Genomic DNA, 26,051 nt, shown 5'->3' with positions numbered 1-26,051 from the left:
AAAGCTCTCCATAGACAAAGACAATGCTGAACACAAGCACAAAATAATATAGGGGATATAAACACATACAAGACCTATGAATGATAGGTGAGCACATTAAACACCAAGGAAACAAAGTACAAACAGGTGACATTTGAGATTAAGGAAGGGGCAGGGCAAAAGGTGAACCAACGAATGAACTGAAAACACAAGGAAGCATCTGAAGGGTGGAGTCAGAAAAAAACACACATAACATATACAAAAACAAAGAACAGATAGTGACAGCTAACAATAGATAAAGGAATTTTATCCTTCATCTTGAATCTTGCATTTTAAATAATGAATTGTGCTTAATATAAAGTTTTAAAAATGTAAACCTGAATTTTAAAAAAATTGCATTTTTTTTTCATTATTTGGACAATGAAAACATGGTGGCTTAGAGAAAATTATGAAATATTATTAGAAATGCTGTTATCTTTCAGATCTTTCATTGAGATCACAAAATAAGTTGCTGTCACATTCCCATTGTGGCTTTCTGTCTCATTTCCGTTTTGAGAAGTTGAATTCTGTCACAGTATTGGCTCAATGAGCCAGAAAGTCACATTCCAACTTGAAGAAAGAGGCATGAAAAAACAACAGTAAATATATGGTGTTACCTTCAATGTGTATTGTAGGTGGTACATAAGGAAGGTCATGGCCATTGCACTGCAGCGACTAACACCATGAGTTGAGAAAATGAATGCAGCAGATCCAGCATTAAGATGAGAAGCTGGGATATAAAACACACACCATATCCTCAAACAAAATTAGGGGTGGATTTTGTGTAAAAAAAAAAAAAAAAAAAAAAAAAAAGCATAATGGCTTCATACATACCCAAGAATATACAGACTCTCTCAAAATAATCAGATAAATCAGCATCCATAGAATCATCCACTAGGATATGCAGGACTGTGAAGTTCTTCTCCTCTAACCTAGATTGTAAAACATTTTATTTTAACCTGTTTCAAAACTTAGAAAAAGCTTAACAGACACTTAAAAAAGGAAGAGAAGATGAACTCACATTTTACTACTGATTTCTTTAGAAACGTTGACCAGTGAAGTCAGTTTCAGGTCTTTGAGGATCTGAGCATTTGTTGCTTGTCTGAAATCACCCATATAGAGCTGGCAAGGCAAGATTTCCACTGGATAGGTCTTCAGGCTCTCCAGCTCCTGAGAGAGGGAGGCAGTTAATAGTAAAATTACAAAAGTACTTATTTAGGTATATACACAAACAAGGTGCTAACATACAGGTGCATCTCAGTAAATTAGAATATCAACAAAAAATAAATTTATTTCAGTAATTCAATTCAAAAAGGGAATATCATATAATATATAAATTAATTACACCGCGACCCTGAAATGGAAAAGCGGAAAAGAAGATGGGATTATGATAAATTAATTACAAACAGAATGTTCTATTTCAAGTTTTTATTTATTTTAATGTTGATGATTATGGCTTACAGCCAATGAAAACCCAAAAGTCATCATCTCAGAAAATTAGAATAATCAAACCAAAACACCTGCAAATGTTTCCTAAGCCTTTATAATGGTCCCTTAGTCTGGTTCAGTAGGCTACACCATCATGGGGAAGACTGCCGACTTGACAGATGTCCCGAAGACAGTCAATGACACCCTCCTGCTGTATCCAAGCATATTAATGGAAAGTTGAGTGGAAGGAAAAAGGTGCACAAGCAACAGGGATAACAGCAGCCTTGAAAGTATTGTCAAGAAAAGGCCGCTCTAAAATTTGGAGGAGATTAAACAAGGAGTGGACTGCTGCTGGACTGTGCATCAACAGTACAGCAACTTAAAACCCATAGAGAACAGAGAATATTTTCAAGAGGAAGACACCAGACCCAACATTGCAGACAAGTTGAAGGCCACTATCAAAGCAACCTGGGCCTCCATAACACCTCAGCAGTGCTACAGGCTGATCGCCTCCATGCCACGCCACATAAATGCAGTAATTCATGCAAAAGGAGCCCCAACCAAGTATTAAGTGCATATACTGTACATACTTTTCCACAGCCCAACAATTCTGTATTAAAAATTATTTTTAAACTGGTCATATATAATATTCTAATTGTCTGACATAATGACTTTTGGGTTTTCATTGGCTGTAAGCCATAATCATCAACATTAAAAGAAATAAACACTTGAAAATGATCACTCTGTTTGTAATGAATCTATATAATATGAGTTTTACTTTTTGAATTGAATTACTGAAATAATTAATTTTGATGACATTTTAATTTGTTGAGATGCACCTGTATCTTACATGCAAGAACTCGAACAAATAGTATACATTTACTCTGATTGTGTACATAATCTTCTGAGTTCTGAAGAAAGGGTAGATTGCAGAAATCCTCTCATAACCCCATGTAAGTATTTGAACTGGATATTGACTTTCTTTGCAGAAGCTATCAGCACAGTCTATGGCTGGTCCTGTGGAAGCATAATGCTTTAAATATAGTCCAGCAATTATGCAATTACTTGCTCATAGACTAGAATCTGGGTTTACCAGAACAGTTTTAGCATAATACTGACCAGAATCTAGTAGGGAACTGGTATTGCTGTCATATACAATGATATATCTGAAGCTCTCAATTTCCATATCAGGGGGGCTGATGAATTTTCCTTGTGAATCCTAAATGTAAATGCAGAATATCAATTAAAAGAGCAGTTAGTCATGCTTATTCTTCATGTCATAAAATATATTATACAGACAGTTTCCGGACTGGATTTTCAGAGGTTCTGAACAAAATATATTTTAAACATGGAGGCACCATGAAAGGGAGCTGATCTATGGAGCATAAAGTGGTTAATTCTTGGATTTTAGTGCTATTTGATTCTACATCTTATATGAACTCCTATTTAGAGAAAAAGATCAAATGCAATAATCATTTTCATTAATTGTTTAGCTACATTTCCGTGTTAAATGTGACTTGCTCTTTGAACAAAATATGAATAACAGGCATACAGCATGCATTTGAAATGTTTTCTCTCAAAATAAAAACTGAGAACATAAAACATACCCACTTAGCATTTCTGGCAGTTATGATGTGACTGCAGAAATATGGTTCTTCAGGACGTGCATCTGAAAAAAATCCCATACAAAAGAGTTTACTTCATGCAACATGCAACTAAAGCTATTTCAATATGTTAGAAAAGTATATCAATTGCAAATGCATTCAATCTCAGAAAAAAACATATGGTGCAGGTACATGGTTGTTATTTAAGGTACAAACAGTTTAAATGTACATATAAAGGTACAACAATTGTTTTAGAGTCCAGTTGTGTTCCCTAAAGGTACATGCAATTCTCACTACTCCGGTAAAGTTGGTTTCATATTCACATATTCAGATTTCTTTCTTCAATAGCTCTCAAACGGTGCATGCAAATGACTTAATACTTGCAAAGTATTGTTTTTGGGATGCAAGACAAGCAACTACAACTCAGTTTATGTCAGAAATGTTTGCCATTTAAAAAACACGAAATAAATTGTTTTCTATGGGCTGCCGCCATCTCCGCGAGAGCTAAGGGACCGTTTACAAACTACACTACACAGTAAAAACGAAGGTGACGAACCTCACACATGATGTATACTACATCTGTTATTTTGGTAAATTTAACCATTGCTGGCCCGTGGTGATGAGTTTTTGAAAATAAATTTCAATAGCTTTTGAACCTTTGATGATATTGTTTCAAAACAAGTTTTATTTGAACAAGTGCCACCCACATGACATACTACACCTGTTATTTTGGTAAATTTAACCCTTACTGGCTTGTGGTGATACATTTTTCATTATAAATTTCAATAGCTTTTGAACCTTTGGTGATATTGTTTCAAAACTAATTGTATTTGATTAAATGCAACCCACATACCAAAATAACAGGTGTAGTATCTTCAATTTAACCATTACTGGCCCATGGTGATACATTTTTCATTACAAATTTCAATAGCTTTTGAACCTTTGATGATATGGTTTCTAAACAAGTTTTATTTGAACAAGTGCAACCCACATGACATACTACACCTCTTATTTTGGTCAATTTAACCATTACTGGCCCGTGGTGATACATTTTTCATTATAAATTTCAATAGCTTTTGAACCTTTGGTGATATTGTTTCAATACAAGTTGTATTTGATCAAGTGCCACCCACATGACATACTACACCTCTTATTTTGGCAAATTTAACTATTGCTGGCCTGTGGTGATACATGTTTCATTACAAATTTCAATAGGTTTTAAACCTTTGATGATATTGTTTCTAAACAAGTTGTATTTGATAAAGTGCAACCCACATGACATACTACACCTTTTATTTTGGTCAATTTAACCATTGCTGGCCCATGGTGATGGGTTTTTGAAAATAAATTTCAATAGCTATTTAACCTTTTATGATATTGTTTCTAAACCAGTTGTATTTGAACAAGTGCCACCCACATGACATACTACACCTCTTATATTGGTCAATTTAACAATTAATGGCCCATGATGATGCATTTTTGAGAATACATTTCAATAGCTTTTGAATGTTTAATGAAATTGCTCAAAAAGAACATGTAAAAAAAGAACATTTAGAGAAAGCTGGAGCAGACATTCCCAGAAACAGAGACTACCTTATGTAATGCATAACATGAGATGTGTTGCTACTTGTCTTGGACAATGTCCTAGATCCACAATGGCCCTTTACAGACAAACAGTCTCTGTTTCTGGGAATGTCTGCTCCAGCTTTCTTTAAATGTATCCTGTGGATACACCAACGTTTTGCATACACCTACTGTATGTACACCTCTGGCAAAAGTTATGTCTCTCATGAGTCAGACAACTTAATTTTTTCATTGAAAGTAATTTTTTTGGATTATAACTATTGCTGTTGTTTTGTGTGTATATACTTACATTCTGCAAAATATTGACAGTTGGTCGATAAAAATATTTTAAAACCTGTTAAAAAAGCTGCTCAAATTATTGCCTACCCCACCATTACTTCATTCAAACAGCTACATGTTCTTTTTGACCAATTTCATTAAACATTCAAAAGCTATTGAAATGTATTCTCAAAAATGCATCATCATGGGCCATTAATTGTTAAATTGACCAAAATAAGAGGTGTAGTATGTCATGTGGGTGGCACTTGTTCAAATACAACTGGTTTAGAAACAATATCATAAAAGGTTAAAAAGCTATTGAATTTTATTTTCAAAAACCCATCACCATGGGCCAGCAATGGTTAAATTGACCAAAATAAGAGGTGTAGTATGTCATGTGGGTTGCACTTTATCAAATACAACTTGTTTAGAAACAATATCATCAAAGGTTCAAAACCTATTGAAATTTGTAATGAAACATGTATCACCACAGGCCAGCAATGGTTAAATTTGCCCAAATAAGAGGTGTAGTATGTCATGTGGGTTGCACTTTATCAAATACAACTGGTTTAGAAACAATATCATAAAACCTTCAAAAGCTATTGAAATTTTTAATGAAAAATGTATCACCACGGGCCAGCAATGGTTAAAGTTGCCAAAATAAGAGGTGTAGTACATCATGTGGGTAGCACTTGATCAAATACAACTGGTTTAGAAAAAATATCATAAAAGGTTCAAAAGCTATTGAAATTTGTAATGATAAATGTATCACCACGGGCCAGCAATGGTTAAATTTGCCAAAATAACAGGTGTAGTATGTCATGTGGGTGTCACTTGATCAAATACAACTTGTTTAGAAACAATATCATCAAAGGTTCAAAAGCTATTGAAATTTGTAATGAAAAATGTATCACCACGGGCCAGCAATGGTTAAATTTGCCAAAATAAGAGTTGTAGTATGTCATGTGGGTGGCACTTGATCAAATACAACTGGTTTTGAAACAATATCATAAAACCTTCAAAAGCTATTTAAATTAATAATGAAAAATGTATCACCACGGGCCAGCAATGGTAAAATTTGCCAAAATAAGAGGTGTAGTATGTCATGTGGGTGGCACTTGATCAAATACAACTTGTTTAGAAACAATATCATGAAAGGTTCAAAAGCTATTGAAATTTGTAATGAAAAATGTATCACCACGGGCCAGCAATGGTTAAATTTGCCAAAATAAGAGGTGTAGTATGTCATGTGGGTGGCACTTGATCAAATACAACTTGTTTTGAAACAATATCATCAAAGGTTCAAAAGCTATTGAAATTTATAATGAAAAATGTATCACCACGGGCCAGTAAGGGTTAAATTTGCCAAAATAACAGGTGTAGTATGTCATGTGGGTGGCACTTGATCAAATACAATTAGTTTTGAAACAATATCATCAAAGGTTCAAAAGCTATTGAAATTTATAATGATAAATGTATCACCACGGGCCAGTAAGGGTTAAATTGACCAAAATAACAGGTGTAGTACGTCATGTGGGTGGCACTTGATCAAATACAATTTGTTTAGAAACCATATCATCAAAGGTTCAAAAGCTATTGAAATTTATGATGAAATATTTATCACCACGGGCCAGTAAGGATTAAATTTACCAAAATAACAGGTGTAGTACGTCATGTGGGTGGCACTTGATCAAATAAAACTTGTTTTGAAACAATATCATCAAAGGTTTAAAAGCTATTGAAATTTATAATGATAAATGTATCACCACGGGCCAGTAAGGGTTAAATTTACCAAAATAAGAGATGTAGTACGTCATGTGGGTGGCACTTGATCAAATAAAACTTGTTTTGAAACAATATCATCAAAGGTTCAAAAGCTATTGAACTTTATAATGATAAATGTATCACCACGGGCCAGTAAGGGTTAAATTTACCAAAATAAGAGGTGTAGTACGTCATGTGGGTGGCACTTGATCAAATAAAAATTGTTTTGAAACAATATCATCAAAGGTTCAAAAGCTATTGAAATTTATAATGAAAAATGTATCACCACGGGCCAGCAATGGTTAAATTTGCCAAAATAAGAGGTGTAGTACGTCATGTGGGTGGCATTTTATCAAATACAACTTGTTTTGAAAAAATATCATCAAAGGTTCAAAAGCTATTGAAATTTATAATGAAAAATGTATCACCACGGGCCAGTAAGGGTTAAATTTACCAAAATAACAGGTGTAGTATGTCATGTGGGTGGCACTTGATCAAATACAATTAGTTTTGAAACAATATCATCAAAGGTTCAAAAGCTATTGAAATTTATAATGAGAAATGTATCACCACGGGCCAGCAATGGTTAAATTTACCAAAATAAGAGGTGTAGTACGTCATGTGGGTGGCACTTGATCAAATAAAACTTGTTTTGAAACAATATCATAAAAGGTTCAAAAGCTATTGAAATTTGTAATGAAAAATGTATCACCACGGGCCAGAAATAGTTAAATTTGCCAAAATAACAGGTGTAGTACGTCATGTGGGTGGCACTTGATCAAATAAAACTTGTTTTGAAACAATATCATAAAAGGTTCAAAAGCTATTGAAATTTATAATGAGAAATGTATCACCACGGGCCAGCAATGGTTAAATTTACCAAAATAAGAGGTGTAGTACGTCATGTGGGTGGCACTTGATCAAATAAAACTTGTTTTGAAACAATATCATAAAAGGTTCAAAAGCTATTGAAATTTATAATGAGAAATGTATCACCACGGGCCAGCAATGGTTAAATTTACCAAAATAAGAGGTGTAGTACGTCATGTGGGTTGCACTTGATCAAATACAACTTGTTTAGAAACAATATCATCAAAGGTTCAAAATCTATTGAAATTTATAATGAAAAATTTATCACCACACGCCAGCAATGGTTAAATTTGACAAAATAAGAGGTGTAGTATGTCATGTGGGTGGCACTTTATCAAATATAATTTGTTTAAAAACAATATCATCAAAGGTTCAAAAGCTATTGAAATTTATAATGAAAAATGTATCACCACGGGCCAGTAATGGTTAAATTTATCAAGGTAGGAGATGGAACATACATCAGTGAGGTTCGTCACCTTCGTTTTTACTGTGTAGTGTAGTTTGTAAACGGTCCCTTAACTCTCGCGGAGATGGCGGCTTCCCATAGAAAACAATATATTTCGTGTTTTTTAAATGGCAAACATTTCTGACATAAACTGAGTTGTTGACTGATGGCAGCATAAGCAGTAAGCACTGATATTGCCATCTTTTATTTCAGACACTGAAATATCGCCATATAGCGAAGCAATACATTTGGACAATTAAGTATTTAAACACGTGTTTTGGATAAGTCAGCTCTATATGTTCTAAATATTACCTTAAAATAAGTTGACAGAAGGAATCAAGGGTCATAATAAAACAGATCCTGTTATAATTCCTGGCCCACTTCCAGTAAGCCTAGAGTGGCCCAAGAAGTGCTTTCTGTCTGACACAGAGAGGCAAATTTCATGTACTATGTAATGTAATCATTCTATGAGGCAAGTAAGCAATAAAAATGAGGGATGTGGGCAAAGATAAATAGGTTTCTGGGATGGGTGGGGGTGGTTAAGTGAGATTTTTGTGAATGGAGGATTTGAATCGATTCTCTTCATACCTGTAACTCGTATTCGACTCGAACATTATCACCATCATAGTTTACTCCGTTGCTACAGTAACAGTAAAGGACGTATGGGTTGGCTGATCGAGCCCTCTGGGCGGACACAGAGCTGTCGACCGCCGAAGTTGTAGCGTTAGTAACCAATTAGAGAGACGCAATCAGTCACCTGAGTGTAAAACGGCCACTGATTGGCTGAAGGATGTTTCCGAAGTGTTTTTGAAAATGTGGTGAAAGAAAATAGAACGATGGCTGGATTCGGGGTAAGAATTGAGTTTACTTTTCTGTATAATGAAAAAAGAAACAGCAGAAGTTTGCTTTCAATATTCCCCCCAAAAATTCTCACATATTGAAAAGTAATTTGTCAGCGTAGTCTTCCTTACTATCCGATGAGCCTTCTGAACTAAACTTACTAAATAATTGATGATTGTGTCTGCGGGCTGTGCACAGTACAGAAGGAATCAGGCGGAAGTTATGACAAAATATGTTTCGTTTATTTTCAACGTAAATTAATAATTTCGTAATTCAATGCAAATATTTAATTGATGCACTGCTTGTGCAAAATGACCGAGTATTGCACGTGTATTGAAACACAGAGAATAAACAGAATCGTCCAGAAGCGCCGGAAAAAGAATGGCAGCAGTCGGCGATGGGCCATAAAGAACAAGAAGACATTGACTCCAACATCTGTTGGTCAGGCAGGTCCATCAGGCGTACAGTGGTGAGTAGAGTTTAACATCAGCAAAACAAAAAATCAGACAGAAGAATAACTAGCATATATTCACTGTCAGCAAAAACCTCTAAACCATGATTCTGCACAAGGAAATACCCTTTTATGTTTTAGTGTAAGTTAATGAAATGCCATTTATTTAGGAACATTAATCAACACATGGCTTTTAATTTTTTTTGACACATTGATAATCGCTGTTAATGGTTGCTAATTATATTTAAAGAAAATAAAGACGCAATAAAGATGCAAGATGATGCTCAGATAGAGATAAAAATAAGGCTGTGTCATTAAAAAATCATTCTGCATTCCTCACTGCACTGGGACTTTATTCAACACCAGATATCATAAACAATTATTAATTCTCACTTCTCTTATTTAAGACTTATTATATATAAGACCTGTAAGCAGAGCAGCCCAGAGTTAAATTAAACTCCAAAATGTGAAATAGTGATCAAAAAACTGATTGGCTATGACTAAAATGTTAACATACAGAATTCTAACTTTAAAGCCATCCCATTGTACACAATGAAGTGTACATAGCTTTAAAATCAATGTCACACAGACCCAGCGTGACCATGACCAGAATGTATCAGTTACAGATGTTAAATAAATAAATGTTTCATTGATTAACTCCCACACACAGAAATACAGGAACATAGTTGGTGTATAGTTTTGTGTGTTTGACTGGCGTAGCAGTTCATTTCTACAGATTCTGTATAAAATGTATGTATAGCATGTACATACGTTACTGGGCTTTTTTTTACTTATGGAAGAGGTGTTGAGAATCCATGTCAGGTCCAGCTAGGTGAACTTCAAGGAAAATGGTGCTTGTTTCAATTTTCACAGAGGGTCCATTGATATTAAGTGGAGAGTGAATAGACTGAACTCTCCTGAAGTCGACAAAAATCTCCTTTGTTTTGTACGCATTCTGAGGCAATTTGTTGACTTTGTACATGTTAGGCACTGCTCCTCCTTTCTGTACACTGATTTTTTGTTCCAGCTGATGAGACTGACCAAAGTCATGTTGTCAGTGAACATGATGTTGTGATTTGAACCCACAGTGTGAACAGCTAAGGACTGAGTACAGAACCCTGTGGGGTCCTGGTACTCAGAGTGGTGATGCTGGAGGTGCTGCTCTCCATCCAGACTCTCTGAGGTCCTCCAGATCCAGTTACAGAAGGAGGTGTTCAGGCCTAGTATTCTCAGCTTGTCAGTCAGGTGCTAAACTGACGTTTATGAACAGCATTCTGGGTTAGGCGGTATAGTACCAGATAAATGTTTTTAAAATGTGGACGGGATCTCAAAATGAGGGCAGTATTTATGACTTGTGTGTGTGTTGTGTCAAATTTTTTGTTCTGTGTCTTTAAGAACATAGCAAAATAATTTTATGCATTTAAGTGAGACACAGGGAGGAGGCGCTGTAGGAACTCATTGACTGGAGATGTGACGGTGGAGAAAAACAAGCCCAGTAGCCCAACACAGTTGTGAGTTTAGTGCTGAGCTTGGGTTAAGAGAGGAAGAAGGATGAAAAATACTCAGAAGACCCTTCACTCGACTTGTGCTCAGTGGTATTATCCTATAAGGTGTGTTTTGAGTCTCAGTTCACTGGACAATTATTTGCTGTGGTGTACTAAACCAAGTGCCTTTTAGCTGGCCAGCTCTGTTTATAAACAGTGTAAAACCATCTCAGTTCGCTTATGCCATGTTCCAGTGATTTCGGAAACTGGGAAATACCATTTTTCCAACTTTTAAAATGGACCCAAATGGCACACAAAGTCATATCTACCACTGGTAAACTCTGGATTCTAGATGATAGACGAGTTTACAAGATGTGATATATATCGCAAACTTGTAACTCTTCCCATGGAGAAAATGACAAATATGCGTCTGCAGTGTTTTCTGTGAATAAAAGTCAAATATGATCAGATTTGTTATTATTCAAAAGGCATTTAGTTTTTATTTAATGATAAATCACTTTTTGGGGGCATGTTGTGTACAGTGGGTGGCTCTTCAGCCAAGCACCCAAACAGATATAAGGCTCAGCGCAGCTCAACAGGGCATCACCCACCCCCACTCTTACTTTCCTTTTTATTTTATTTTATATTTGAATCAATTAATTTATAAATAATTTATGCAGAAATATAACTAAAATAGCAATTATATTCTGTATATTGTCACTTTCCTATGAAAGAAATATATCACTGGAATTTCATCACTGTGTGGCTTCCAGACCACGTCCAAAAACAGGGGTGGAACTTGCATTCCAAAATTCAGGCAAATACAGCTAAAACTCACAAATGCTTATGAAAATTCATGTGGTTGATTCCTATAGAGGCTGGAAGATATGATAACATGGTGCAACTGCATGCCTAGAAGGCACTATAACAACTAAAAGAATGTCACACAACACAGGACTGTCCAATTGACATGACAATTGACATTGGTATGCAGTTACTGAGTGATGTCCTGAATCAGATTCTATGACGATAATGTCATAGTCGAAAAAACATGACTGCCATCGGCCAGTTCAATTTTAGCAGCTGTTTAACAACCATAACAAGGTCCAATCATGAAACATGAATGGTAAATCAATGGGGGTACCTTCTAAGTACATAAATATTTAGTTATGATAGGCACTAGGGTTTGCAATTCACATTTTCAAATGGATCAAATGAAATATTTCTGCAAAAGATAAGTGTATAAGCAAGCAGTTTGATTCACTGTATACTCTGCACAGTGTCTCACAACTTCGCAATTGCATGTTTTGTCAAACATCTCATAGTATTTTCTCAATGCTTAATTGTGTGATAATGATTCTTTTTTGATCCAGTCCACGAAAAATTAGTCTTGTTGCAATCTGGAGGTAAATAATTATCAAAAAATCATTGACATGTAGGCACACTGTGATCACAACATATTAATGAATCGAAATAAGCGTAGCTTTATACATTCTGTCAGACGTAACTTAAACAGTAAAGCCCAATAGAAACAAACTTGAAAGACATACGTAGGGCCTTACTGTGAAGCAGCAAATCCAATATGACCAAAATGCACCCACAGGGGACACATTGTTTGCATTTCTAAGCAGAATGCCTATAACTTTTCAGCAGCCAACACAATAATTATTAAATCTCTTGCGGTCAAATAAAATATTACATTAATGTGACAGTAGTAAGGACACCCAGATGGTGCTACATCATTAATTTTTATTTTATATGTAAGATAATGGTTGATCTCTTACTAGTCAATTATCCTTTTGACATGCTTATGAAAAAGTTACATTTTGAAAAATAATATATTACTTTTTATTTTAATTTACAACATTTGAACAGAGAAGCTGTCGTTACCAATGGAACACTCCACAATTATTACTTAATAATATTTTTACCAGGGCGGCACGGTGGCGCAGCAGGTAGTGTCACAGTCACACAGCTCCAGGGAACTGGAGTTGGTGGGTTTGATTCCCGCTCTGTGCGACTGTGAGGAGTGTGGTGTGTTCTCCCTGTGTCTGCGTGGGTTTCCTCCGGGTGACTGTCTGTGAGGAGTGTGGTGTATTCTCCCTGTGTCTGTGCGGGTTTCCTCCGGGTGACTGTCTGTGAGGAGTGTGGTGTGTTCTCCCTGTGTCCACATGGGTTTCCTCCAGATGCTCTGGTTTCCTCCCACAGTCCAAAAACACACGTTGGTAGGTGGATTGGCGACTCAAAAGTGTCCGTAGGGGTGTGTGTGTGTGTGTGTGTTGCCCTGTGAAGGACTGGCGCCCCCTCCAGGGTGTATTCCTGCCTTGTGCCCAATGATTCCAGGTAGGCTCTGGACCCACTGTGACCCTGAACTGGATAAGGGTTACAGACAATAAATGAATGAATATTTTTAGCATGACTTCTGTTGAAAGATGAGTAGGTAAAAGTTGCTTTTTTGGAACTACACATTTTTTATTGGACCGCAATGATATTAGAGTACAACAAAAGCCAAGAACAGTTATTTCAGTGCTGAATGTGAAGTGACAGATTTTTAATTTTTTTGTCTTTTTTTTGTTGTTTTTTTCTGCTTATCTCTGCATACAGCAAAGTGAATTCAAATGACTCAAGCAAAATAGTGCCTTTCGCTGAAACCAAAGAAAATGATGGTGATCTGCTGTCAACAAGACGCAGAGGCTGGTTTAATGCCGTTGGAAGGACTTTGGTACAGTGCCAGCACATAATCAGTCAGGTAACAATAAACAAGCAGGTGCCAAGACACAAAAACCACAATGTTTTTAAATACATTATATAATAATAATACATTCCTCATTGTCTTATTTTCAAGGTCTGGGGTGGACTTTGGAATGGTTTTGTTTTCCTGAAAACGTATTCACAGAGATTAGAGAGTCTTCACCAGAAAGTGGAAGACCTTCAACAGGAATTACGTCTGATGCATGAAAATGTACTGATTCATAGACTCTGAGTGGTTGTGGGTTATTTGTGTTGTGATTTTGGATATTGTAATACACAAACTCATACTGTATTTTTTTATGTGTTATTTTAAGATGACTAAAGGGCACAAAAATTACTGCTGCCACTGTGTAACCTCAAGTGGTGGATCCATCAAAGAATATCTTCAGCAGAGCTCTGTTGATCCCTTAACTACTCTTTCTCCTCCACCACCACCTCTGCCCCCTCCTCCTCCTCCCCCCCCTCCCCCTCCACCACCACCATCCAAGAGGACTCCACAGAAACTGTCTCTAATTCCCTCCAAAAAAAACGTTCTCTCTGCATTGCAGGTAGTATCCCTCAACCCAAAGGTTGTCTTCTTTCAATTTATATTTCAAAACTGGTTTTGTACCCTCATTTAAGGTGTTGCTGTTGTGTTTCACAAAATATGATCAGCACAATTTACACATTTCCTACATTCTAATATCCTTCATACTAATGCCCATAACAAGAAGACTGTGGTCCTGTAATAGGGATCCGTTAAAGCCTACCATCATTTGGAGGTTACATTTTCAGATTAAGTCGTGTGTTTGTCTGTTATCCTTTAATGTAGTTAATATGACAGTTGATAAATTGTTTGCTATTGAAAAAGAATTTTAAACCTTTATATTATTTATTCTCTGCTGTACCCGTTTAGAAGAAAATAGAGCAACGTGTAGCTGTGACACTCCAGGACCTACAAGCGGTGCAGTTGAGAAAAGTACACATCAACCGTAAAGTCCAGGTAAATAAGCATTCCTGTTTTGTTTTTGTTGTCATTCCATACAATATGTAAGAGAGTATGAGAGTGACAGCATACATTTGCAGGTCTCTCCTGGGCAGAGAAAAATGCCCTTAGTCACATTGACAGATCTGCAGAAAGTCCGTTTGAAACGCACACAGTGCAGTCTCCCATCACCACTGAGGCCTAGACTTACCAAGTAAGTAGACCATTATCATTTAAAACACGTTGAGACGAATCTGCAGAGAAACTAATTGAAAAATGGATTTCTGTCTGTCCAGTATAGTTCTAGAGAATTGGAGAGTCTTTGCCAAGGTTTACCATGACATTTTTGTTGGTATTCCATTTGTAATTTTATGAACCTGTAATTCATCAGGAGAGTTGTCAGTCAAGAATGAGGCAATCCTTTCTTTGTCTCTCTGTACAGGACACCATTCAAAAGCCCCACGAAGATACGTGTTCAACTAAAAAAAGTTAATGTTGACCGGTAATTACATCTGCATTTAAGGAATTATGAGAACTAAAAACATACATAATTGTGAATGAGAGCTTTACAGACATTTTTTTTTCTCAGTACTCCAGGTGGCACACCACAGTGCAATAAAGAGAATGTAGAGGACATATTCATAAGTGCAATTAAAGGTCAAGCTTTGCAAAACAAGCCCCAGGTCTGAATATTGCACTGTGAGTTTATTGAAAGTACAAGATGAGCAAACTATTGTTTGCTGACATTAACTGTTTGTGTTTTCATTTATACAGATTACTTTGCCTGCAGTATCTTAACCACTGAACCCTGGGAGAGTGACATGAGGAAACTGACCATGTGAATGTTTCATTTGTCATCATGCAGTATATAAAAGTAACTTGAAAATGAATCAATCTCACAAAGCCAGTATTAATCCAAAAATATTTCATTTAATTTGTATCTTTGTGTTACATATTGGAGTTTGCACAGTGTTCTAGATCATCACATTTATCCTGTTATGGACCCTATCCAAGACTTGTAATAATGTTTACATTATTAAATATCATTCAGAATATTGTCTAAAACCACTTGTTTCTCACAACTTTGGACCTAAATATGACATTTTATGTGGTTGTAAGATATTCCCTTAAATAAATGTATTATTAAATACTAAACATTTGCTTATTTTTGATGATACATAACATTAGTGAGGTCAGATATTGATGAATAATTTGCCACATATACCACTCCAACTCCTCAAACACATACTGGGTGCAGCAGGTCCCTCAAGAGAATACAGATCCACTGCATTACAGTCCATGACTGAGGTTCTATGATTAAGCCCATGTTACTAGACTGCATTAGACCCAATTTATTAGGGCAATTTTGTCATGCCCCACTAAAATTACAGCTGTAAAAAGTCCACTTAATTCCAGATTGCTGACCAAAAATATGGGACATGCTGGACAAATTTAAAACAGGCACCAACATTTTTCCAATATCTTAATCAACTCATCCTTGCAGTCAGAGAAAGTTTATAAAAAAATTTGCGTGGAGTAATGTACATTCATAAATATATTAATGGTCAGCAACACAGCAGACAATGTAAATATAGCTCATAGCTGTAGATATGTTTTTATCATTCATTCATTGTCTGTTATCACTTATCCTCTTGAGGGTTGTGGTGGGTCTTTAGCCTACATGGAACAAGTAGTGTCACAATTCAAGGGAAATGGGATTGTGGATTTGACCCTGCTATGGGTGACCAAGAGGAGTTTGGTGTATTCTTCCCGGTCCGTGTGGGTTTCCTCCGGGTGCTCCAGGTCCAAAAACACATTGGTATATGGCTATTCAAATGTGTCCATAGGTGTGTGTGTTTGTAGCCCTCTGAAGGACTGGCACTGCCTACAGGATGTGTTACTGCCTCGTGGCCAGTGTTTCCGGGTAGGCTCTGGACCCACTGCTTTTATTATCCTCTCAGCTTGATTGCATCTTTTTTTTTTTTTTTTTTTTTGGTGCACCTATGGGTGACATTATTATAATAATTAACTGTAAAAAAAAATATATATATATATATATATACACATATACATTCAATAAAAATAACAGCTGTAAACCATAATTACACAATTATATTACTTTTTTTATTATTATTATTTTGAACTTCTATATTTGAAGTAAGCTATTCCGCACAGGAATCGGAAGATGACGTCGGTGTGACGTTGGCGGATGTTGGACTCTGCTGTTTTGTTTGAGATTGGAGGTGATGGCGGCTATGCGGCTGAGCACTGAGTTATTCTCTCAGTTACTGCAGGACGCCGGCTGTAAAGATGAAGGAGTGTGTGTGCTAGGCGTGTTCGGGAAGAGCGCTCTGCCGGCCACCTCCGCTAAGGAGTCCCTCATTAACGTCCTGGCCGATAAACATGTGTTCGCTCTGTTCGGCGCGGAGGACTGCGGGGGGACTGAGGGTGCAGGGGGCTCCATTAAAATGTATTACAGCCAGGAGAGCAGGGTCCTGTATCTGTTGCTCTCCTCCGTATTCGACAACCGCCAGCTGCTGTGTGCCTGCGAGGCTCTAACCGCGGGCCTCGGCCACTCTGAGTCCCACGACTTCTGGAAGAGTGCAGAAAAGGAGCACTGTCTCCAGTTACTTTTCCTCTTCTCCCTGTGCCATGTTCTGCTCCTGGTCCACCCCACCTGCTCCTTTGATGTCACGTATGACCGCTTGTTTCGAGCTCTGGATGCCCTGCGCCAAAAAGCCCTGCCCCTGCTGCGAGGGGCAATAAAAGACTGCCCAGTGTCCAAGGAGTGGAAGATGAACTGTAGACCATGTCCCCCTCGTCTTCTGTTTGTGTTCCAGATGAACGGGGCACTGCGGGTTAACAGTCTAAGTGGAAACGGCAATGATGGCCAAGGGGGAGACAAGCCGAAGAAACACTCCCCGAGGAGGCGCCTCCAACACGCCCTGGAGGATCAGATCTATCGCATTTTTCGTAAAAGCAGAGTCCTCACGAACCAGAGCAGCAACTGTCTCTTCACTGTACCAGCCAACCAGGCTTTTGTGTATGTGGTCCCAGGTCCAGAGGAAGACCCCATCAGTTCCCTGCTCGGCCATCTGCGGACAAACTGTGCCTTGAGGGAAAACGATGCTGGAACACCTGCACCTGAGCCCAGGCGGTACCAGCAAATGCGCCACTCCAACCGCCAGCCCTCCTTCAATGTGGAAAATAGTAGTCTCTCTTCCTTAGGGGGTCAGCTTGTGGACTGCACCTTGAAGGAGTTCCTGTGGCAGCATGTAGAGCTTGTCTTGAGCAAGAAAGGCTTTGATGACAGTGTGGGACGGAATCCACAGCCGTCTCACTTTGAACTGCCCACTTACTCTAAATGGGCTCACGTTGCCCACATGCTGTACCAAGTCATGATAGAGAACAGTGAAGGTGAGATGGCAGAGCTTTCCCTCAAAGTGCAGGGTCAGCTTAAAGTACTTGAAGGTTTTCTGGATGCAGATGCCAAATTTTCAGAAAACAGGTGCCAGAAAGCCCTGCCACTGGCTCACAGTGCATACCAATCAAATCTCCCCCATAACTACACAACCACAGTACATAAGAACCAGCTGGCTCAAGCTCTTAGGGTCTACAGTCAGCACGCCAGAGGTGTGGCCTTCCAGCGATATGCCTTACAGCTCCATGAAGACTGTTACAAGTTCTGGAGTAATGGACATCAGCTCTGTGAAGAGCGCAGCCTCACAGACCAGCACTGTGTGCACAAATTTCATCTCCTGCCTAAGCCAGGTAATCACTACTGCAGTGAGCTTCAGAGGGAATTTTGCACATTTCTGAACATTTCAGCTTAATTCTGTCAGAGTGATCAGGGATGTGCTATCATTGCAATACTGAAAGCAGTTTGAAATAGCAGTTTTTTCACAGTTGTCTTGCAGGTTTTATGGGGTGATATTTAAATGGCAACACTTCGATGTAGGTGATTTGTAGATGGCTATTTAACATATATATAAGCCTTTAATGGCACGTGAAACATCTGTAAAGCCTTATTTCAACAAACTGCACAATAAGCCTTGTTATTGTATGCTAAATTTGTCCAAAGTGTTTTCTTTTGATGGCTGTTATGCATTTTGACACTCTGTACCATCAATTGATTTAAAAATATATACATATGGCAAACACTTTCAGTTAAGGTCAACAAAGTTCTTCACCAATTTTTTATGGCGTATCTGCTTTTTCAATACACAAGCTAGCATGTTTTCTTGGGATTTGGAAACTGGGCTGGCAATATTCTTTATTGTGGATATGCACTGATTCAGATCTTTACGTTTATATAAGGAGTTATCAGAAACAGCTGAAAGGTCTAGTCAGTGGTTGTGGAAAAGGAGAGCACATATTACTTGGGGAAATGCACTGCAGAGAGGCTAATGTGATTATCGGTGATGTAGCATGTAAAGTTCACCGTGCAACTGGTGGCGCTGAGCATGCATTAACAGTGCCAGTGGGGCTAGGTACAGCCTTAGTCACCAAGGAGTCCAGGGTGGATTTACGGTTATTGATGGTAAAGGGTAAGGTAGGATTGTATAGCTGGCATGGAGGGTGGTGGGTCCAGGACACCAGACTTCACTTTTGAGCCTTCTGGAGGTGTTGTGGGCTTAATTCAGCAAAACACCAATAAGAGAAGGTGCCTACCTGATGTGAAGAGCTAGTGGTACGGTGGGTGGTTTGGGTACTCATGGGCCAGGCCCAATAAGTAATCGTTGTTAAGGATAGCTGGTTGCTGATCGGATCATAAATGGCCACAGCAACCTTAGTGTTGAGGTGTAGGATTCAACAGGAATTTGGTGGCTGGAGGTAGGAAGAGAGTGTGGTGGGCCCTATGTGAAGCTCTAATGGATTGGCATAGGATATTTTACATCTTATCTTGTGTATGATTGTTATAATGCACACATGGTATTTTTAAGCAAATACATTTTAATTAAACAGAATTATGAAATCTCTGACACATGAAAATATTAGGTCACATACCACCACTGATATAAGTAGCAAAGTTTGAGAGCCATTGCTCTAGAATATAAGAGAAGGCTCAAATTCCTCAAACAGTATCGCCAGAGGGCTGGATGGTCACATACATGCAGTAGTGGTTTTTGCACCAGGATTTCCCTGAATATCCAGAAACTTTTCATCACATTATTAAATGAAAGTGTTTAAAGAACTAAATCCTAATACGAAATAAGGTTATATAATGATTGATATATAAGTTTTCACTTTTGTATGCCCATCTCCTAACATTTTATTTTCATTTTTAGGATGCCCCCAGCTCTGGAAATTGGAACTGTATATTCATATATGGGTTTTTGCTATTTTAAAAATATTGTAAAATAACTTGTCAGTAGAATTACCCTTTATGAGTTAAAAAATAAAATAAGTTGTACATTAAACAAAATCTCTTAAGATTATCCAGTATACTCCACTGACTGACTTTAGCTGAAATATCCAGTGTACTACCAGTTATTTCACATATATTTGTGCAGTAGTTATTATAAGACTAATATTGTATTTTAACACTGTTAAATATTAAATATTAAATTCTAAATATGAATGTATAATATAAATTATACACGATGCGACTTTATTTATGCAGGTGAGAAGCTTGACATGGACCACAATCCTCCTATTCTCTATCATAACAGCAGAGGGCGCTCTACAAGTTCCTGTAACTGTGGAAGGAAGCAAGCCCCTCGTGAAGACCCTTTTGATATTCAGGCTGCCAACTATGACTTCTATCAGGTTGGTATACATTATTAGAAAGTGACTCTATTAGATCCTTCCAACAATACCCCAACAAAGCTTTTAATAGGCTTTTAATTAAAGAAAACAAATGCCCATATGTCTTGTTTCACTTGTATGGTACTCTGAAGTCACAAATTATTTTACATAGACTTTTCCAAACTTTCAAATTTGCAACAGACTCTTTAAAACTGATAAACCGTGATTCAGCTGGTTACTTATAAATATTTTGTATAATTTGCACAGTAAGATGATAAGGTTAATGTGTGTATAGTGAAAGGAAGTTTCAGTCTTCCATATGAGGCTTTTTGGTATATAAGTTTAGGTTAAGGTTAATCATTTTATTTCTCAGTAATATGCATTGTTTTGGTATGTTAACATGCAAGACTACTACAATATTATGGAGTTAACTAGTGCTGTTCTGTTGTTTGATGTGAAGTTCTTTGTTTGAAGTTCTTTTAAACAGAAACAGCAGAAATTGTTTGGTGTTTTCTGTTGTGTTCATTCTGCTCCCTGACACAGGTGAGATATTGTCTCTCCCGACTCAGGATTCACAAATCTGTATGTACATGTTTGCAAATTGGGACACGTGAAATCCTTGCTTTATTTCTTTGCAACAATAATCTTTTTTATTTGTAAATTACGTTGTATGTGTTAGAAAGTTGTGTTTTGTATTTGTTGCAAATAGTATTCTATTTACAGAATATGTTGTTTATTTGCTACATTTTGGCACTACATTAAGTCCATACAATAGGTTTATTAGAACAGGTGTATAAATGTCTTCCTTCAATGTAAAAAAAAAAAAGAAAAAAAAAAGACAATATCATATTTGCAAGATTTTCTTACAACACAATGACATTACTTTTTAACTTCCACACTGTCATTCAGATGCTTGAGGAGAAGTGCTGTGGTAAGCTGGAAAGGATAAACTTCCCTGTGTTTCAAGCGAGCACACCAGACCCAGCCCCTGCATGCGAAGAGGCGAGCAGATCCACAGAAGTGGCTACATCTGCGGAGGGAGAACGTCTCAAAGAGAAAGAAACTGTTACCCATACACCAGGAGACAGCACTGGTCTGAGCCTGGCCTTGAGCTTGGGACAGTCCACAGATAGCCTCGGCCCCTACGGCGATGGTGCAGAGGGCCATGAGAAGAGGCCGAGTGTGGACAGACAGGCTTCCACTGTGGAGTATCTCCCTGGCATGCTCCACTCTGGCTGCCCCAAGGGACTGCTGCCCAAATTCTCTAGCTGGTCTCTGGTCAAACTGGGTTCAGCTAAATCTTACAACAGCATCACAGGCTTAGAGCAGCCTGGTTTTCTTCCTGGTTCAGCTTTTCTCTTGCCGTGGGATGTGGTCATTCGAAGCCGCTCAGAGGATGATCCAGGTTCTATTGAGGCACTGGATGGTGGACCCTCATCGTGGCCAGCACCCAACAAAGCACCAGCTGGGAAACGGGGCTGTGGCAGTGGATTAGGACGTGGTCGTAGGCGAGATGATGTTGCACGAGCCTATGTAGGATTTGAGTATGAGGACAGTAGGGGCCGCCGTTTTCTTAGCTCTGGACCAGATAAAGTAGTAAAAGTTCTCGGACAAGGAGGGGCAAAAGAGCCAGCTACTCGTGCTCTGAACTCGGACATGCCTCTTTACATCCTGTCTCCTGCCCAAGGCAGAGGAATAAAGCCTCATTATGCTCAGCTGGCTCGTCTGTACATAGTGGTACCCGATGCCCCAATTGAGATTACACTTAGCCCGCAGGTAATGTGGATCACCATAAGTTGTTTTATTTGTTATATACAGCCTCATTAGGTAGACTTAATTGTAGGTGCACTTTTAGGTTATATAATTACTGGCTGAATCTAATAGGTTCAGTGCTTGCTGGGTATTGAAATAATTTTCTCACTTCCCCTCCTACCTTTTCTTCAGTACAAAAGCTGGCTCTTTTAGAACACGAGAACTTACAGATAATTAATGAATATTTGTATAGATTTTCTCTTGACTTTAAAAAGTTTTTCAGACTTACGTAACTCATTTGTTCACTTAATGTTTCCCTAATGACATCACACAATAACTCTTTCTGACACCTTTGGTTTGTATAACTTAGGCTTTTTTTCCATTCAGTCAATCACTTCTTGTTTTATATTTTTTATATTTCTTTTATATTTTTTCCTATATATATTCCTTCTTTCTGTTTTTCAGATATGTCTAGTATATATCTAATGTGTTTTCTTGGATTAAGGATATTAACAGATAGATTTTTACTAACTTCCAACCTGGAATTAAAATGGATTATTTGAGGATTTACATCATTTCATTTACAGAACATGCCTACAACTTTGAACATTTGATTATCTTTTTATTATGAAGCAAACAACAAATAGGACAAAATAACAGAAAACTAAAATGTGCATAATTATTCAATCCCAGTAAAGTCAGTACTTAGTAGAGCCACCTTTTATGGCAATTACAGCTGCAAGTTGTTTTATGAGCTTGCCCCTGGGATTTTTGCCAATTCCTCAAGGCAAAACTGCTCTAGCTCCTTCAAGTTTGATGGTTTCAAACTAGTGAATAGCAATCTTCAAGTCTGACCACAGATTCTCAGTTGGATTAAGGTCTGGTCCAATACATTTACACATTTCTTCTTAAACCACTCTAGTGTTGCTTTAGCAGTATGTATTGGGTCATTGTCCTATTGGAACGTGAACCTCCGTCCCAGTCTCAAATCACTGACAGATCAAGAATATCCCTGTATTTAGCGCCATCCGTCTTCCCCCTCAACTCGGACCAGTTTCCCAATCCCTGTTGCTGATGGGATGTGTTGGTTTTGCGCCAGACATAACATTTCCCTTGGTGACCGAAATGTTAAATTTTGGGCGCATCTGACCAGGGCACCTTCCTCCAAACATTTGGAGTATCTTCCACATGCCGTTTGGCAAACTCATATTGAGCTTTCAGATTTTTGTCTAGGCTTATGTGAATACATGTGCACATGCCAGTTTTTTTATTTCCAAAAGCTATATATAAACATAGCACAAAAAGTAGGGAAATTTGTGTTTGGTAGATTATTTTTTTCTTGTAACAATGCTTCTTGGCAATAAATCTTGTACCGTTGGAAAGGCTGTTAATTTCCCTTTTAAATGGTGCCACATTTCTAAGGAACATGCATTTGTGGGATGAACAGTAGAGCTGAGTATGTGGGTTGCACCCATGAAAAATTTGTCTCTGACATCCCCCATTATATGAAAACTGGCCTTCAGTTCGGAGATGGTACCTGGGCTCACTCCATATAATGCTGCAACTTAGTTTTCAGAACACTAGCTTTAAGTTGCCCTATCGCACAGGCCCTATACCGATCAGTCAAATGTGGCATGCCGATTCTTGGAGCAGACACCTACTGACTACTGAAGCATGGCCCATGCTCACAGGTTCTGCCAATCAGGGGGTACCAGAAGCTCAAAACAAGTGTCAATAGCAACAGCAAAATAAGCTGTTTGGCATTGGCAGGGAAGATTTGGCAAGTTTTTCATGGGCACAACCCACATATTCAGCTCTACTGCTCATCCCACAAATATATCATTATAGTATATCACCCATACAGAATTACATACAATTCAGATTTTTTTATTATTATTATTAAATACAGATTGTAGGTATTTAGGAAAGGAAAGGCTGTGTGTGTGTGTGTGTGTGTGAGAGAGAGAGAGAGAGAGAGAGAGAGAGAGAGAGAGAGAGAGAGATTAATTTCTTTATTTATTTTTTGTTTCGTTTTTTGTGTTTCCAGGTTCAGCCGGGTTCCCCACCCTGTCCTATTTTTCATCCTGAGCAAGCAGATGTTGTGCTGCCCCCTGATGGACTTTGGGTGTTACGATTCCCATTTGCTTACGTGACAGACCGCGGACCATGCTATCCCCCAAAGGAGAATCAACCACTGGCAAGCTTCAGGGTCCTGAAAGGCATCTTGCGTGCTAATGCTGCTAATTCAACTCCACAATGACCCTAACAAATACAGCAGTGAACTCTACAGCCTAAAGCTCTTGTCTCCTTGAAATACCCTGTTGCTTGTTGCTTACTCTTTCTATTTCATGCTTGGTTTGATTATGATTTAGAAAAAATAAAAATGAATAATTCTGTCAGGTGGTTTATTATTTTACAGATAAAATGTTTCCATTTTACAGTGTTATCAATGTTACAGAACGATAATAATTTCACTTAATATGCATATATGTATTCAAAAATTAGTAAAGAACTTGACTCATACCCAGTGAACATTTAGCCGTTGATTCAACGTTGAAATAACGTAATGACTGCCGTCTAATCAACATTCTCTTAAGGTTGAAAATGAAAGTTGAAAAGACGACTATTAAACGTATTTTGGACGTCCATTGACGTTATTAATTGGTCCCGAAATAAATTACTTGTATAACACGCATTTTGGACGTTCATTGACGTTTAAAATATGTCATTGACAGACAGACTACTTTTAGACCTATTTTTTAACATTCAGTCACGTTCCTTGTTTACTGGGTATCTTACATTTTTACATATCTTACAACAGTCATTATTTTCAAGTGAGACATTTGCAGTCTATTTCTTAGAAGTCATTTGTTTATTACGGTTTTAAGACTTATACGTACCTCTGTTCTTGCGTTCTGTGCTGTACTGTGCATCAATCAAAAAGCAGTTCAGGTTAGAGGTGGGCAATACCGGGAGTTTTGGTATCGATCCGATACCGAGTAAATACAGGGCCAGTATCGCCGATATTGATACCGATACGGAATGTCTTCGCCATATGCAGCTGTAGAAGCAAAAGACGGGAGCGGGGGTGGGTGACGAAGGGTAGGGGGAGGCTGCTACTCGCAGCTTCACGGGTTGAATCACTCCCCTAATGGCAGGAGACGGTGGACCATGGCTGGTCCACTGAATTTTCTGGGCGGACCACCGGTAATTTCACAGAATTTTAGATAAAAAGTTGCATTTTAGCACTTTTCCATTCACAGTCCCATTTACTAATTTTTCCTTCATTAGGTTATTTTGTTATTCTTTTTATATTATATAAGAAAAAATAATAATCCAGCACGGTGTCAACATTTTCGGCATAATCATTTTATATTTGGCATACAATCTCTCATAGATGTTGGTAATATTTGTATTAGTTTGTTTTCCAGAATAAAAGTCTGAATTTAAAATCTCTTTGAGGACACTAAAAATTGTGTGTGTGTGAAATGCCCTGTGCTGGACTGGCTCCCTGTCCATGTGAACTTTCCTGAGTTGGACACATTGATTCCAGGTAAACTCCATACCCACAGCGACCCTGAACAACATAAACTTAATTTTATGGTTACGAAAAATTAAGTAGCCTTATAAGAGTTATTCTTCAAGAATTTCAAACAGGGATCTAAAGGTGAAAATACTGCCTGGATCTGTGTATTAAAGTATTTTATCTGGGTACTCCGCGAACTTCAAGTGTGAAGTTCCGAGTGGAGCTGATATAGTAGCTAAATTATACTAATAATTAAACACTTCCAACCATAACGCTCATTGAACTCCTGAGTCGGAAACAAACAAGCCGGATGTGTAGTACACCTAATTAGTCACATAGCTAATTTCTACACCCAAGTGGATTGAAAACTAACTGGAGAATTGGCTACAGTTTTGGCTGAACATTAATGGCATATTCGATATAAAATGCTCTGTTTTATTTTATAAGCCGATAATTTGTAATTCAAATAGAGCACTACACAGGGGTATGGATTTGTTTGAGATGAGGCCGCTATGTGGTTTGGTTTCTCTCTCGGATTGTGTACGCGCAGAGATTGGTTAGCGC

The 26,051-nt window shown here is 37.9% G+C and overlaps 3 protein-coding genes across 4 annotated transcripts; 2 read left to right on the top strand and 1 right to left on the bottom strand.

Moving 5' to 3' along the window:
* Positions 1 to 70: 70 nt before the first annotated feature.
* Positions 71 to 8,691, bottom strand: styxl1 (serine/threonine/tyrosine interacting-like 1). Its single transcript, XM_066651483.1, has 8 exons — positions 8,560 to 8,691; positions 3,054 to 3,115; positions 2,566 to 2,665; positions 2,330 to 2,463; positions 1,040 to 1,188; positions 853 to 950; positions 636 to 748; positions 71 to 199 (listed from the first exon to the last, which is right to left on the bottom strand). The coding sequence occupies exons 3-8, from the start codon at positions 2,630 to 2,632 to the stop codon at positions 140 to 142; spliced, it is 621 nt and encodes a 206-aa protein (XP_066507580.1). The 5' UTR covers positions 2,633 to 2,665; positions 3,054 to 3,115; positions 8,560 to 8,691; the 3' UTR covers positions 71 to 139.
* prr11 (proline rich 11) lies at positions 8,683 to 15,581 on the top strand. 2 transcript variants are annotated; one of them, XM_066651480.1, is made up of 10 exons: positions 8,683 to 8,822; positions 9,156 to 9,280; positions 13,351 to 13,495; positions 13,592 to 13,708; positions 13,812 to 14,045; positions 14,393 to 14,479; positions 14,563 to 14,675; positions 14,904 to 14,963; positions 15,051 to 15,144; positions 15,236 to 15,581. In XM_066651480.1, the coding sequence occupies exons 1-10, from the start codon at positions 8,808 to 8,810 to the stop codon at positions 15,257 to 15,259; spliced, it is 1,014 nt and encodes a 337-aa protein (XP_066507577.1). In that variant the 5' UTR covers positions 8,683 to 8,807; the 3' UTR covers positions 15,260 to 15,581. The 2 variants fall into 2 exon arrangements, with proteins under 2 accessions (XP_066507577.1, XP_066507578.1); XM_066651481.1 differs by lacking the exons at positions 8,683 to 8,822; positions 9,156 to 9,280 and adding an exon at positions 10,657 to 10,872.
* A 1,076-nt stretch (positions 15,582 to 16,657) lies between these two features.
* Positions 16,658 to 25,330, top strand: smg8 (SMG8 nonsense mediated mRNA decay factor). Its single transcript, XM_066651558.1, has 4 exons — positions 16,658 to 18,232; positions 20,085 to 20,230; positions 21,119 to 21,985; positions 24,009 to 25,330. Exons 1-4 carry the CDS (start codon positions 16,708 to 16,710, stop codon positions 24,219 to 24,221), a joined length of 2,751 nt encoding a protein of 916 aa, XP_066507655.1. The 5' UTR covers positions 16,658 to 16,707; the 3' UTR covers positions 24,222 to 25,330.
* The last annotated feature ends 721 nt before the right edge of the window (positions 25,331 to 26,051 follow it).

This window comes from Hoplias malabaricus, chromosome 18 (genome assembly GCF_029633855.1).
Source record: "Hoplias malabaricus isolate fHopMal1 chromosome 18, fHopMal1.hap1, whole genome shotgun sequence".
Lineage (NCBI taxonomy): Eukaryota > Metazoa > Chordata > Actinopteri > Characiformes > Erythrinidae > Hoplias > Hoplias malabaricus.
Note: the sequence above shows the minus strand (reverse complement) of the source record. Positions and strands in the feature narration are given on the sequence as shown.